General features: G+C 45.1%; 1 protein-coding gene across 2 annotated transcripts in view; it reads left to right on the top strand.

Annotated features, from left to right (window-relative positions):
• The first annotated feature begins 3,788 nt into the window (after positions 1–3,788).
• XPO6 (exportin 6) overlaps positions 3,789–15,357 on the top strand; it is a 100,945-nt gene continuing 89,376 nt past the window's right edge. For both annotated transcript variants that reach the window (XM_030576759.1, XM_030576758.1), the window contains exon 1: positions 3,789–4,949. In XM_030576759.1, the coding sequence (XP_030432619.1) occupies positions 4,947–4,949 (3 nt within the window). In that variant the 5' untranslated portion in view covers positions 3,789–4,946. The remainder of the gene's footprint in view (positions 4,950–15,357) is intronic.

Genomic DNA, 15,357 nt, shown 5'->3' with positions numbered 1-15,357 from the left:
CCTCTAAGGAAGGAGATTCCACCACCTCCCTAGGTAACCCATTCCAGTGCTTCACCACCCTCCTAGTGAAAAAGTTGTTCCTAATATCCAGCCTAAACCTCACCCACTGCAACTTGAGACTGTTACTCCTTATTCTGTCATCTGCTACCACTGAGAACAGTCTAGATCCACCCTCTTTGGAACCCCCTTTCAGGTAGTTGAAAGCAGCTATCAAATCCCTCCTCCTTCTTCTCTTCTGCAGACTAAACAATCCCATTTCCCTCAGCCTCTCCTCATAAGTCATGTGCTCCAGCCCCTAAACATTTTTGTTGCCCTCCACTGAACTCTTTCCAATTTTTCCACATCCTTCTTATAGTGTGGGGCCCAAAACTGGACACAGTACTCCAGATGAGGCCTCACCAATGTCAAATAGAGGGGAATGATCATATCCATCAATCTGCTGGCAATGCCCCTACTTATACAGCCCAAAATGCCATTAGCCTTCTTGGCAACAAGGGCATACTGTGGACTCATATGCAGCTTTTTGTCCACTGTAACCCCTAGGTCCTTCTCTGCACACCTGCTGCCTAGCCATCCGGTCCCTAGTCTGTAGTAGTGCATGGGATTCTTTTGTCCTAAGTGCAGGACTCTGCATTTGTCCTTGTTGAACCTCATCGGATTTCTTTTGGATCAATTCTTTTCTTTTTCTAGGTCCCTCTGTATCCGATTCCCATTCCTATCCTCCAGCATATCTACCACTTCTCCCAATTTAGTGTCACCTGCAAACTTGATGAGGATGCAGTCCACGCCATCCTCCAGATGATTAATGAAGATATTGAAGAAAACCAGCCCCAGGACCAACCCCTGGTGCACTCCGCTTGATACCAGCTGCCAATTAGACATGGAGCCATTGATCACTACCCGATGAGCCCGATGATGTAGCCAGCTTTCTATCCACCTTATAGCCCATTCATCCAGCCCATATTTCTTTAACTTGCCGGTAAGAATACTGTGGGAGACCATAACAAAAGCTTTGCTAAAGTCAAGGAATAACACATCCACTGCTTTCCCCTCATCCACAGAGCCAGTTATCTCATCATAGAAGGCAAATAGGTTAGTCAGGTCTGACTTGACCTTGGTGAATCCATGCTTAGTGTTCCTGATCACTGTCCTCTCCTCTAAGTGCTTCAGAATTGATTCCTTGAGGACCTGCTCCATGATTTTTCCAGGGACTGAGGTGAGGCTGACTGGCCTGTAGTTCCACGGATCCTCCTTCTTCCCTTTTTTAAAGATGGGCACTACATTAGCCTTTTTCCAGTCATATGGGACCTCCCCCAATCACCATGAGTTTTCAAAGATAATGCCCAATGGCTCTGCAATCACATCCGCCAACTCCTTTAGCACCTCGGATGCAGCGCATCCGGCCCCATTGACTTGTGCTCGTCCAGCTTTTCTAAATACCACTTCTTTCTCCACAGAGGGCTTGTCACCACCTCCCCATGCTGTGCTGCCCAGTGCAGAAGTCTGGGAGCTGACCTTGTTCGTGAAGACAGAGGCAAAAAAAGCACTGAGTACATTAGCTTTTTCCACATCCTCTGTCACTAGGTTGCCTCCTTCATTCAGTAAGGGGCCCACACTTTCCTTGATCTTCTTCTTGTTACTAACATACCTGAAGAAACCCTTCTTGTTACTCTTAACATCTCTTGCTAGCTGCAACTCCAAGTGTGATTTGGCCTTCCTGATTTCACTCTTGAATGCCTGAGCAATATTTTTATATTCCTCCCTGGTCATTTGTCCGCTCTTCCACTTCTCGTAAGCTTCTTTTTTGTGTTTAAGATCAGCAAGGATTTCACTGTTAAGCCAAGCTGGTCGCCTGCCATATTTACTATTCCTTGTACACATCGGGATGGTTTGTTCCTGCAACCTCAATAAGGATTCTTTAAAATATAGCCAGCTCTCCTGGACTCCTTTCCTCCTCATTTTATTCTTCCAGGGGATCCTGCTCATGAGTTCCCTGAGGGAGTCAAAGTTTGCTTTTCTGAAGTCTAGGGTCTGTATTTTGCTGCTCTTCTTTCTTCCTTGTGTCAGGATCCTGAACTTGGCCATCTCATGGTCACTGCCTCCCAGGTTCCCATCCACTTTTTTTTCCCCTACTAATTCTTCCCTGTTTGTGAGCAGGTCAAGAAGAGCTCTGCCCCTAGTTGGTTCCTCCAGCACTTGCACCAGGAAATTGTCCCTTACTCTTTCCAAAAACTTCCTGGACTGTCTGTGCACTGCTGTATTGCTCTCCCAGCAGATATCAGGGTGACTGAAGTCTCCCATGAGAACCAGGGCCTGTGATCTAGTAACTTCTGTTAGTTGCTGGAAGAAAGCCTCAATCACCTCATCCCCCTGGTCTGGTGGTCTATAGCAGACTCTCACCATGATATCATCCTTGTTGCTCACACTTCTAAACTTAATCCAGAGACACTCAGGTTTTTCTGCAATTTCATACCGGAGCTCTGAGCAGTCATACTGCTCTCTTATATACAATGCAACTCTCCCACTTTTTTTGCCCTGCCTGTCCTTTCTGAACAGTTTATATCCATGACAGTACTCCAGTCATGTGAGTTATCCCACCAACTTTCCGTTATTCCAGTCACATCATAATTCCTTGACTGTGCTAGGACTTCCTTGACTGTGCCAGTTCTCCCTACTTGTTTCCCAGACTTCTTGCATTTGCGTATAGGCACTTAAGATAACTCGCTGACTGTCCTGCTTTCTCAGTATGAGGCAGGAGTCCTCCCCTCTTGCGCTCTCCTGCTCATCTGAGCTTGGAGGACTGACTCCTACCACAGTTGCTGCTAGAGTTGGAGTGGTCTCTGGTAAACTTGTTAGCATGTGTGTAAGTTCTCCTATTATTTTTAATGTTTTCTCTCTAGTGCTTTCACCTTAAGAATAAAGGTGCTTGCTTAGAAAGAGCTATGTGATAACTTGTAACTGTGGTCAATTACAAAGAGAGAGAAAAGAGTGGATGCTGGCCTGTTTAGGCCTTCTAGCTTGCTGGGAATAATACAGTGTAGACAGGGAACTGTGCAGCCTGGAAAAAAACCTGTTCTGGAGAGACAGAAACATGGCTCCCCCCCTTAGAGAAGTGCTAGCTGAGAAGCTAGGAGCCCAGAGTGGGTGCTCTTGCTAGGCCACGGAGGAGGAATACAGGTGTAGTTGCAACAAGGGGAAGCTTCTTGCTAAGCCCCATCAGCCATTCCCTGCAGCATTTCCTTACAGCCCTTCTATTTCGTTAAATCTTCTCATGTTACTGTAGATGGTCTCATGATCTGTACAAGTATATAGTCCTTCCCGGAATCCTGCTAAGCTCTTGGCCTCAATGATACCTTGCGGCGTTGAGTTCCACTGACTAAACCTGCCCAGTGAAATATTTGGGCACTGGTTACTCTAGCGAGCTGCAGCCCGCAGAGCAGCCCCTGGGGAAGCGCTCCGCTGAGGGGGAAGCGCTGTCCCCTCACCTGCCGACAGGAAGCGACCACCCCAAACAAAGGCGAGGGGCAGCCCAGGGGCAGGTCTCCTTCAGCCCCGGAAGGGATGGGGAAAGGGGTGGGTGATGGGAAAGGGGGGAGTTGAATGCCCCTCACGCAGCGCCTCATTGCCCTTTACCAACATGGCGGCCGAGGCACATCGCCCGCGTTCGTGCGCACTGCGACACGCCCCGACCGGCGGCTCCGCCTCCGCCCCTGTCGACTTCGGATTGGTCCGGCCGCCGGCAGCCCGGCCAGCCTCGTTGTGGGTCCATAGGTCGCTTCCGGCGGGGAGTGGCGGAGGCTGCCCTGCCCCCATAGGCTGAGAGGAAGCGGCGAGGAAGGATGCGCTTGGTGCGGGAGCGGCGGTGACTGCGGGGCCGGGGCAGCGAGGGGGCTTCGTGCAGGGACAGCGGAGAGCATCGGTCGGGTAGAGGAGCGAGAGCCACTGGCACCGGGATACAGCCCCTCACCCCCGCCAGGGAGGGACACAGGCCTCCCCAACCCCGACACAGCCCCAGCCGCAACTCGGAGGGCCAGGCCTCTCCCGCCAGGTTACAGACCCCTCAGCCAGGGAGGGATACAGGCCTCCTCCCCATACAGAGCCAACCGCCACTGAGAGGAACAGCCCCTCCCCCCGCCAGGGAGGGACACGGGCCTTTCCCTGCCCCTTTCCCGGATACAGCCCCCGCCAGGAAGGAACACAGGCTCCCTCTCTCCTGATACAGCCCCCATCCTCCACTGGGGGGAACAGGCCTCCTCCACCCCTCCCTCGATACAGACCTTCCCGCCACTGAGGGAACAGGCCTCTCCCTTCAGGGTACAGATCTCTCATCCAGGGAGGGACACCGTCCTTTCCCCCCAGGAGGAGGAAAACACTTCCACCTTCTTATTGCAACCTCCCTTCTTTGACAGGGTCCTTCAACCACAAAAAGTTCTGTAGGAACCCTATTCCCTCTCCCCACACACACAACTCCAGTGAGGGCACAGGTCTTACATCACTGACTGCCCCCCCCCCAGGAGAAAAAACACCTCAGGGAGAGTCTCGGGACATAGGACTTCCCCCTGCACCACTAAGAATAGGCAGGTCCCAACACCAAGACAAGGGCATTGGCCTCTGACTTGTTCTCTCCAAAAAGGAAAAAAAAAAAAAAAGACCAGACTTTTAGGTGTCTCCTTGTTCTATTTTAATAATCGCTGCACTCCTGGGGAGGAGTGAACTTTTAATGACTCTGTAACTGGCTTTCTAGGGCTAATGGGTTGCTGAGGCTGTATGTGGGACAGGAGAGGAAGTGTGGGTTGTAGTATTATTTTTAGGGAGGACTAGGGGGCAGGTTATTTTTAGTTGAATGGATAGGAAAGGCCTGATAAAACTGCCTCTGACCATGACATGAACTGAGTGAGACAGCCGTACGTAAGAACCAAATCACCTGAAACGCCTCCAAAGTCACCATGGTAAGTGAGAGCAACGTTGGCCTGTGTGAAACACAAATTTGGGGGGTGGGTGTATGGTTTGCCCTGTATGAGTACCTGAAAAGCAAGTGGGGTCCCGGGTTGCTGTGAATAGATTCCTGCCTGTGTTTCAGTTGGTGAGTATTGATACAGTCCACTGTCAAAATGACTCTTCTTGGGATGGAGAAGTGATGTGTTTAAAATTGGGCTGTATTAAAGGTGGACCATGGATATAGGCCACAACCAGAATAGTAGACTGTAACAAAGAACCTTTGTAAGGAGTGAACACTATAGAAATGCTCCTTTTCTGCTTGATCAACTGATGCTAATATCAGTCCATTCTTATGGCACCATGTCTTGTCAGTATACCAGATAAAATACTCTTTCGCAATGTGTAACACATGCCTGCTAGGTGTGATGCTCTGTCCCTCTCTAGTGGCACCTAGACCACCTAAAGTGGTGGTTCTCAGCCTATTTACCGTGGTAGGCTACCTATGCAGCTCTTTTTGTGTTATACCTGTGAATGTTGCATGGGCCATAGCAGTGTGCTAATTGGGCTGCAAGTTGGCCATGGGTTGAGAACAACTGACCTAGAGATTAACGAGTCTGCTACAGCCTTATCTAAAAGCCAGTGACTTTTAGCTCATGCATTAGAGGCTCATACACTAAGCTTCAGAGGTCCCAGGTTTGAACCTGTCAGCATTACATATGCACCTGCTAAAGTATTCAAAAATGCATACTACAGATAATGGTCTAAATTCTGCGATTGGGTTCACACTAATAGAGTCTTATGACCACACAGAGCTTTGGGCTATGCTGGTCTGAGGTCCATGCATGCAAATACTGTTGCAGAATCAGCCTGAAGTTGTAATTTTTCTTGTAAGCAATTGCTTACAGATACTTAATGTTTGGCTTTTACTTTCAAAAGGACTGTATACAAGTAGATTATTCTTACTCATCTAATCTAGTGTATATTCAGAATTTGACTGTTGTCTTTAGTGAAAACAGTAAGTTTGCATTATTCATTACTTAAATGTCGAATGCTGTGGAAGAGTGAAATGGATTATTTCCTTCCTGTACATCATAACATAAGAGAAATATTAACCAAGTTCTGGGTATTAGGCTGCCATTTTTCTGCATTTTGCTTTGCACCTGTGTTAACTCTATAGCATTTGATGGCTCTGCAAAGATATAACATAGTTTGACCTACAGGCCTTCATTTCTGGTGGTGATGGGCAAAAAACCCCCAAAACCCAGCTTTAGTTTAAGCCTACAGTGAGTTTGAGGCTGGCTGTTAGGGGTAAAAATATTCTGTTCAAGTTCTTACGCTGTCCTCATCACTGTGCTATTGAAATGGCCTCCAATAATGCGTTAAATGATGTTGCTAGCATCTATCATGGCTAGTTCTTTCGTTCCTCTCTCTGGCAGAAAATTGCATGAGGACTTTTTTGTATGTTGAATTTGCAACTTTGTGTTGCAAAGACAAGCTCAAAGAAATATACCTTAAACTTAGATGTTAAGTAATGAGATTTGAGGTGGGGTTTTTTTTTTTTTTTGACCCTATAAAGGTTAATCAACAATTGTGGACTGGCTTCTGGGAAAGCTCTTTCTTGCACACAAGCTTTATCCTTGCTGTAGAAAGTTCCACAGTACCATAGGTGTGGAGTTCTCAACCACAGTTCTCATCCTCAAACTTTAGGCAGTCTCTTAGACATCCTGAGTTCCATGTCATTGAGTACCTTGAAGAAAAGACCTGAACTTTTGAATTAGATGTGATATTTTATGAGGAGATGATGTAGTGAGCCCAGAACAGGTTTGATGTTTGTTATAGCCTGGTTTTGCTGAGGAGGCTTGCTGCTTCTGCATTCTGCACTTGTTGCAGTTTACTGAGAACTGACTGTTTCATGCCCAAGTAAACTTCAACGCTGTACTCCCTTTGGGAGATGACAGTGTGTATTACCAAGGAAAGATCCTGATTCACCAGGATGGGATGTGGTCTCCTAGCTAGCTTTACATGGCAGAACATATTGCTTGTGGATGTGGCTCTGTTAGTGCATAGCATAAGTGATGGGTACAGGAGTACTCCTAAACTGCAGACTGATGTGACCAGTTGTGGATGTACATTTTCAGCCAGAAAAGGATGCCCCATGGCTGCAAACATCTCAGAATTGTTTTCCTGTGCCAATCAACATGACCTCATTTTTCTTGAGTTTAACTTCAACCAACTATTCTTCATTCATAAGATGATTTCAGCCAAGCATTGGGCTAGTGATGTGATAGTAAGGGAGTCATATGAATGGATAGATGTGTCACTTGTGTGTTGTTGGCATTTGAGCCCATGATGTCTCATCAGTTCTCCTGTTGAGTCCCTGTAAATGAAGAATAAGACCAGAAAGAGAGTTGATTGTGCAACTTTGGAAGCAAGGGGTCTGATGGCAGAGGGTGAAGTTCTACATCACTGCCGTTTGGGTGCATCTCTCCAGGAAAAAATGACCTTTTCAGTACGTTCCCCATGACTCTTGCCTGCTCCCTCAGCTGAAAGCAGTATTTCATGACTTTCTGCCTGACTTCGAGATGTCTACTTGTAAGCTGAACACATGTAATCTGAAATCAGTAAGGCACCATAAACATGGAACTCTACAATGCCATTTTTCAGAGTAGAACTGTCACCTAATAGGCAAACAAGTGGACTCTCCATTAAATTAATAGCTAAATACATCTAAAACAAACAAAAATAGTACTGCCCACAGTGGCTACTCAGCCTGGGGAAATCTCTGCTTCAGGAGGTTGGATAAATATCATAGCTGTATTTTTAAGAGGTGGAGTAGTCTTACGATCAATTACTTCTTTTAGCATGCATAGCTTCAGTTTATCAGATTTCATGCTTCAGGGTATAAACTGATCATCCCAGGTGTCAGAAGGGAATTCTCCCCTTCACATGCATACAAAATTGTGCATTTGGCCAGATGTATTACAGCTTTTGTTTTCCTTTTCTCTGAAGCATCAAATATTTGCTGCTGCTGGAGGCAGGATACTTATTATGAGGGTCATGATAAAGCATGGTAAACCCTGTTAATAACTATTAACTTTAAGATTTTTCTTATATTTCTACTTTGTGTATTATTTCATTTATGTAGCACTCATCTTTGTGTCATGTCTCTTCCCATCCAAAAAAGACCTTGGGAAAAGTGATGGAGAGATGCTGTACCACATAATGGAAACAGACATAAGTAAATATATTCCCCTGTTAACATATGTCCTAATGAAAATAGGTTACTTAATTGAGGTTTAGCTGGATTGAAATTGAAGGAAATAAATAATAGGACCAAGAATGGTCATTCTTATAGCTATTTTTCTCAAATGTGATTTAAGTTTATTTTTTTTAAATGGACAGGAATCAGTAGCATAGCTACCTGGGTTCAGTGGAAGCAGCTGCTTCCCCTCAGGGCAGCAGGTGCGGAAGCGGCACCTGCTGGCCGGCGCTGCCAACAGCATGGCCGGAGGAGCTGTGGGGCGGCAGGCCGACACGGAAGCGGCATCTGCCGGCCGGCGCTGCCACCAGCACAGCTAGAGGAGCTGTTGGGTGGCCGGCCGGTGTGGAAGCGGCGCCTGCCAGCTGGCGCTGCCACCAGCACAGCTAGAGGAGCAGTGGGGCAGCCGGCCGGCACAGAAGCACAGCTGAAGGAGCCATGCAGAGGCGGCAGACGTGGCCGGAGGAGCGAGAGGGCCGGCTCCTCGGCTCAGGGATCGGCGGCCAAGTGCTCCCTGCCCCTTGCTAATGCGGCAGGGGTGGGGAGGTGAAAGGGCCCCTGTGTCTTTAAGGCCGCCTGGCTGGCAAGCCCCGCATGGAGCGCGCCCAGCGCTGGGAGCAGGCCGGGGACAGGCGGTGGCGCAGACGGAAGGTGGGGGGGGAGGGTGTCCGACTGGGGGAGTGGCCAGAGGAGGAGCCAAGGGGGCATGGCCAGAGGAGGAGCCAAGGGAGGGCGCCTTTTTTATGTTTGCTTCCCCTGCACTGAAAATCTGGCTACGCCACTGGCAGGAATGATGGGAATTTCAGGGTACAGAACAAGTTCCATAGTGTAGTACCCTTCGTAGCCAGTGGGAGAAAACTGAATTCATGCAATCAGCTCAGAAATACCTATCAGAGTCTCATAGAGCAAATGCTAATGTAGCTAGACCTATTTCTGATAATGGCTTTAAAAACTAACCGTACGAATTTTAAAGTAATTTTGCTATTTCATCGGTAACTCATCAGTGAGCAGTACTGCTGCATTCAGAACTGCAAGTGATAAAACAGCTCTGCCAAGAGCTCTTTTAAACAACTCAAAAATAAAGCTTTGGGGTCATAATTGTATATGGTGCTGTTGTGAGGTGGTCACAAGACAAACATGGATAGAGCAGATCACGTAACTTGAAAATAATTTATTGTACCATAGGCTTTCAGTCCTTGAATGTTACCACTTTCAAATCCCATGAGTGACACACAATTGTCCATCGGAACTGATTGATTTTTATTTTCTTTCCAGTTACACCGGTAAAGTCAGTTAATCACTGAAATAGCAGTCAAAAGTCAATTACATCAAAAGTAACTTGAGTCCAGCATGATAAAAATGGTCAACTGTACCCAAACTAAAATCTGTGCAAGATCATTCGTGACCCTGACAAGTGCAGTTTTAACTCAGGTTGGATCCAACCCAGGATCTTAGTGCATTTGTCTTAGAAAATACACTGTTTTAGCATTTATTATTCATGAAACACTGTAGTATTAGAGCATCTCTTCAAACATCATTTTATGACATTTGACTGACCGAAAATGACAGTTTAGGCTGCTCTGTTGGGCACTGCCCTATGATATACCAAAGTGTGATTTCTGATCCTCTGCTTATGTGGGCAGGAATGTAGAGGTGTACCTTGGATCCTTTAGCAGTGTTCCCTGTCAGAGGAACAGTGTTGTCTGGTAAGTGTGTTTTGGGTTGTTTTTGTTTTAAGAACAATACAGGGAAGGGGGGACTTCCTCCAAGAAAACCCTCTTTCTCTTCCATCACCTGCTTTAAATACCTCACAGCATCCCATTCTTCTAGTCAGAGGGCCGGAGGCAGGTTGTCCAAAAATACATTGGTGCCGGTCCTAGTTTGCGTCAGAGTGATGTGAAGCACTCCCTCACTTTAGGCTGGTCTACACTAATGCTGTAAGTTGATCTAGGTTACGCTAGTTCAGGTACATAAGTTACATAACTGAAGATATGTAACTTAGGTCAAATTATAGCGGTGTCTGCATCACACTATGTCCATAGGAGCTGCTCTTCCGCCGACATAGCTTCCGCCTCTGAGAGGCATGTCTTCAGTAGACCTGCTAAATCTACACCACTGCATCCATCGCAGTGGTGCTGATTTAGCTGGTAGTGTAGCTATGGCATTTGGTTTTGGAGCAGAGAACTAAGTTCTGTGCTGCTCTTAGACCCCAACAGGACACAGAGAAGTAGGAAGGATACAGTGCAAGCAGCATCAGCATGCAAGTAAACAAAGAATGCCTAAATAAAACAGGGATGCACATGATAACTTACCACAGCTTGTAGAAATCAAAACGGACTCTAACTGTGTTTGAGCCTTTTTCCTAAGCTTTGCAGAGCAGGAATGTGTGTGTGTATTAGTACGTGCTATAAAATAACCTTCCAGATTATTTTTGCAACCATATGTACTATCACTTCCTTCTTTTTAAGTGAAAAATGTACTCTGCAGAAATTGGTTATGACTTAAGCCCCACATTTGCCTGGGGATAGTGCCCGGTTGCCACTGGCAAGTACATGTTAAGTCCTGTCTCTTTTGGTCCCTGTCCAATCTTGCTGGCCAGCTATACGTTATTTTGTAACATAACTACCGAGGAAACCTGTTGCTGTACTGAGGTGGTCTACAATTGTTGCATAAACAGTGGGCTGCTTTGTGTGTCCTAAAATTTTTCATATATTAAATCCCTTCAGTCATACATAACCTTAAAAAGAGAGCCCTTTTTAAACCATTCTGAGAAAATGTGGTCTAGTGGTGTCATGGTATAATTCCCCACTCTGAACCTTAGCTTCCAAAAGATGGGGTACCAGCATGAATTCCTCTAAGCTTAATTACCAGCTTAGTACTTGTAGCGCTGCCACCAACCAGGAATTTCAGTGCCTGGTATACTCTGGCCCCCCTAAAACCTTGCCCAGGGACCCCCAAGACCCAGACCCTATGGATCTTAACACAAGGAAAGTAAACCCTTTCCCTCACCGTTGCCTCTCCCAGGCTTCCCCTCCCTGGGTTACCCTGGAAGATCACTGTGATTCAAACTCCTTGAATCTTGAAACAGAGGAAAATCCACCTTCCCCCCTCCTCCTCTCTCCCCCTCCCAGATTCTCCCTGAGAGAGAAAGTAATCCTAACACAGAGAGAAAATAACCTTTCTCTCCCCCTTTCCTTCTTTCTCCCCACCAGTTCCCTGGTGGATCCAGACCCAGTCCCTGGGGTCTCACCAGAATAAAAAAAACATCAGGTTCTTAAACAAGAAAAGCTTTTAATTAAAGAAAGAAAAAACAGTAAAAATTATCTTTGTAAATTTAAGATGGAATATGTTACAGGGTCTTTCAGCTATAGACACTGGGAATACCCTCTCAGCCTAAGTATACAGGTACAAATTAAAATCCTTTCAGCCAAATACACATTTGCAAATAAAGAAAACAAACATAAGCCTAGCTTGTCTTGTCTACTTGGTACTCACTGTTCTGAACTTATAAGAGCCTGTATCAGAGAGACTGGAGAGAAACCTGGTTGCACATCTGATCCCTCTGAGCCCCCAAAGTGAACAACCACCAAAAACTAACAGAGCACACAAAAACTTTCCTCCCTCAAGATTTGAAAGTAGCCTGTCCCCTGATTGGTCCTCTGGTCAGGTGACAGCCTGGCTCACTGATCTTGTTAACCCTTTACAGGCAAAAGAGATATGAAGTACTTCTGTTCCATTAACTCTTAACTATCCATTTATGACAAGTGGATTGACCAAACAAGCCTAGGAGCTTTAGAGTTCTAGCCCCAGCTCTAAAATGTTACTTCCTTTTTTGAACGTTGGCAAGTCATTTAACTTTTTGTACCTGCATAGTCCCATTTTAACAAATGAGGGAAATACTCCATGAACACTGAGGCTTAACTAATTAATGGTTGTAAAGTGGTTTGTATATAAAGTTAGATTCCACTTACCTACTAATTTATACCCATTCAGTGCTATGACAAGATTACCTTGTAGACGTGTCCCAGAATGCCTCGTGCCATGATGCAACAGAACTAGCCAGCTGGTTATTTCTGATACAATGCAAACTTTGTCAAAATTCCACTCTGGAATAGGATAAGGCTCTGAGTTTACAGGCACACAAGTTAATTTTGGAAAGTTAGAGGAAAAGGGTATCAGAACTGATATTGCAATGGAAAATTAGGTTCGACCTTAACTAGCGGGTGGCACACTAGTGTAAGCTGAGCTTACTCCTTGTATCGCTCCATTCTACCTCACAAACTCACTGTCCTTTCCATTCCCATCTATTTTAGGGACACCCTGCAGCTTCCCCTAATCTTCCTCTGCCAGGGATGCTGTGCACCCCTTGTTCCCCCTCCTCCCCCATTCTCCTCCCTCCCTGCCCCCAGCAGCTCTGTGTGCACTTCCATTCCCCTCTGTGGCTGGGACTCTCTCCCATTCCCCCATCTCCCACAGCAGGGGTTACCCCCACTCTGTCTGTTTTATAATGTGGTATTTTTTGACTGTTGCATCTGATCAACTCCAGAATTCCAGGGAATATTCTAGGTGGCCAGAACCCTATTGATTTGATGGGAAATTAGTAAACCAAAAGGAGGGAAGTGGAGGAAATGTGAAGCCCCTGCCATCTGTTTAGCACCGCCACAGCTTTAAAGCACCTCTGCATTTGAAATGCCCATCAGGTTAAGTGTAAGGTCTTCACAAGCTCTGCGATCATTAAGAAGCTTCCCTCTCTTCATAATAAAAGCTTTTACTTTTAAAATAAGTTCACTGTCTCTGTAGTGCCATAGGTATGCTTTGTAAAAATGATGCAAGGAGTCAAGTTCAGTTGGCATGAGAAACATAACAAAAGTGAAAACAATGAGGAGTCCTTGTAGCACCTTAGAGACTAACAAATTTATTTGGGCATAAGCTTTCATGGGTTAAAACCCTCTTTGTCAGATACATGGAGTGGAGAAAACAGTAGGCAGGTATAAATAGACAGCACATGAAAAGATGAGAGTTGCCTTACCAAGTGTGGGGTCAATGCTAATGAGACCATTCAGTTAAAGTATAAGTGCACTATTCTCAACAGTAGAATTCCAAGGGAGGAAACATCACTTTTACAGTGATAATGAGGCCAATGTAATCAGGGTGGCCCATTTCAAACAGTTGACAGGAAGGTGTGAGTAACAGTAGGGGAAAATTAGTTTTTGTAGTGACCCATCCACTCCCTGTCTTTATTCAGGCCTAATTTGATGGTGTCCAGTTTGCAAATTCCAGTTCTGCAGTTTCTCCTTGGAGTCTGTGGGGTAATTACAAAAAGAGAAGGGACCAGCAGGGATGGGGGCTAGTTAAGGAGCCCACCCTGCTTGCTAAATTGGTAGTAAAACAGAGCCTGTGCCCATTTAAAAAAAAAAAAAAAAAAGGTTCATTGAAAAAAAATCAGGCCCAAACAGGCAGGCAGCAAACAAAAATTAAAAAATGAGTTAAAAGCCCTAAGGGCATAATGGCAAAAGTAAAGGGGAGGGGGAAGTGCAAACATAAAAAAGTTAAATCCCTAAAACAGTACTTAAAATGGTAAATGCTCAGTGTATAGAACAAGAGGCATGGTCAAAAATTTAGGAAAAAATACTTTAAACCAAGAGAATAGTTTTAAAGTACTTTTATATTGATGTACTTTTATAATAATCATGATTAAAGCTAGTCATTTGTCATGTTCAGTTATATAAAAATGTATGATTTGGTCATGAAAGGTCCGGGAAGAAGAGCACTGTTAATTTTAAGGTAAGCAGTCATGGTTATATAGTCAAAGCTAAATAGTCTTTATTTGATATTCAACTAATAGAGTAATGTCACTTAAAATCAGTATCCCTGTTAAGCCAGCAGGTATCCTGAAATAGCAGCAGCAATCCCTGCAAATTAGTCCAAATTTGGTTTTCTGCTTTCATGGCCTCAAGTACATCCCTGAAATTGACTTGGCAGTTCTCTCTGTTCTCATAATTTAGTTCAGCTGTTTACCACCTCATCCACAGGCCTCCTCTGCCAAAACAAAATTCTCAAAATGTCAGTTATACATCTGTTGTATGAAGAATTTTGCTTCATAACTTTTTTAATGGTTTGCTGAATTGATCACTCCAACCAATGCTGTGTTTTAGGAGTATGGAGTTAGCAATCTGGCTGAGAGAGAGACTCAGAAAAATGCTCTTTCAGATAATACCATCCAAGAAGCAACATGATCAGCTGTGCATGCTTTGCTGTTTCTTTCTGCAAATTTGAGTTCGGTGTTCAAGTGGGTCCTTGAATAAGAGACAGTCCGTTCTCGAAACACATGCACTGATGCAAATGCCCTACTCTTAGAATTCTCCAGTGATGAGCGTGTTAAATTTGTTAGGAAAGTGGATTCTACTCACAAGATACCTTTATTTCTAGCTCTTTTCTTTATGAAGTGCTGGGAAAATGGGATTGTCTTAATTTTATTGCTTACTTTAAGTAGGTCTTTATCCAAGTGTCCGATTCTCATTAGTTATGCTTAAGGAGGGGAAAGGAAGAATTTTCTTCTCTTCACTCCACCATAAGTCTCTCCTATAGTCTCTTTGAACAGAGCCTCCACAAATTATAGAACCCCTTTTAAGCCCCACAGGCACTTCTGTGTCTAAGAGCTTGTCTACACTACAGAGCTTTTGCTGGTATGCTGATGTAGCCCCTTCGTAGAGATGCAACATGCTGGCAGGCGGAGTTCTTTGGCTGGCTTGGCTACACCGCCTCTCTGAAAGACATTAGCTACGCAGACAGAAGCATTCTTCTGTCAGCATAGTTGCATCTACCCCAGGTATTATGCCAGCACAGCTATGTTGGCTAAAGGGGTGATTTTTTTCCCCATACTACTAGCCAACATAGCTATGCTGACAAAACTTTTTAGTGTAGACTAAGCCTAACAATTTCTGCCTTTCTCAATTTTCTTTTGATTTAAGCTCCAACTCTTTGTTTCAGCCTCCCCATATTTTTGGCAATATCTACAGCCTGGTCTACTCTGCAGGTTTAGGTTGAATTTAGCCACATTAAGTCAATTTAAAAATGAATGCGTCCATGCAACCAACCCCGTTCCGTCGACCTAAAGCAGCAGTTCTCAAACTTTTGTACTGGTGACCCCTTTCACATAG

The sequence above is a fragment of the Gopherus evgoodei genome, chromosome 10 (genome assembly GCF_007399415.2).
Source record: "Gopherus evgoodei ecotype Sinaloan lineage chromosome 10, rGopEvg1_v1.p, whole genome shotgun sequence".
NCBI lineage: Eukaryota > Metazoa > Chordata > Testudines > Testudinidae > Gopherus > Gopherus evgoodei.
The sequence above is the reverse complement of the archived record's forward strand: the minus strand, read 5'-3'. Positions and strand labels throughout refer to the sequence as shown.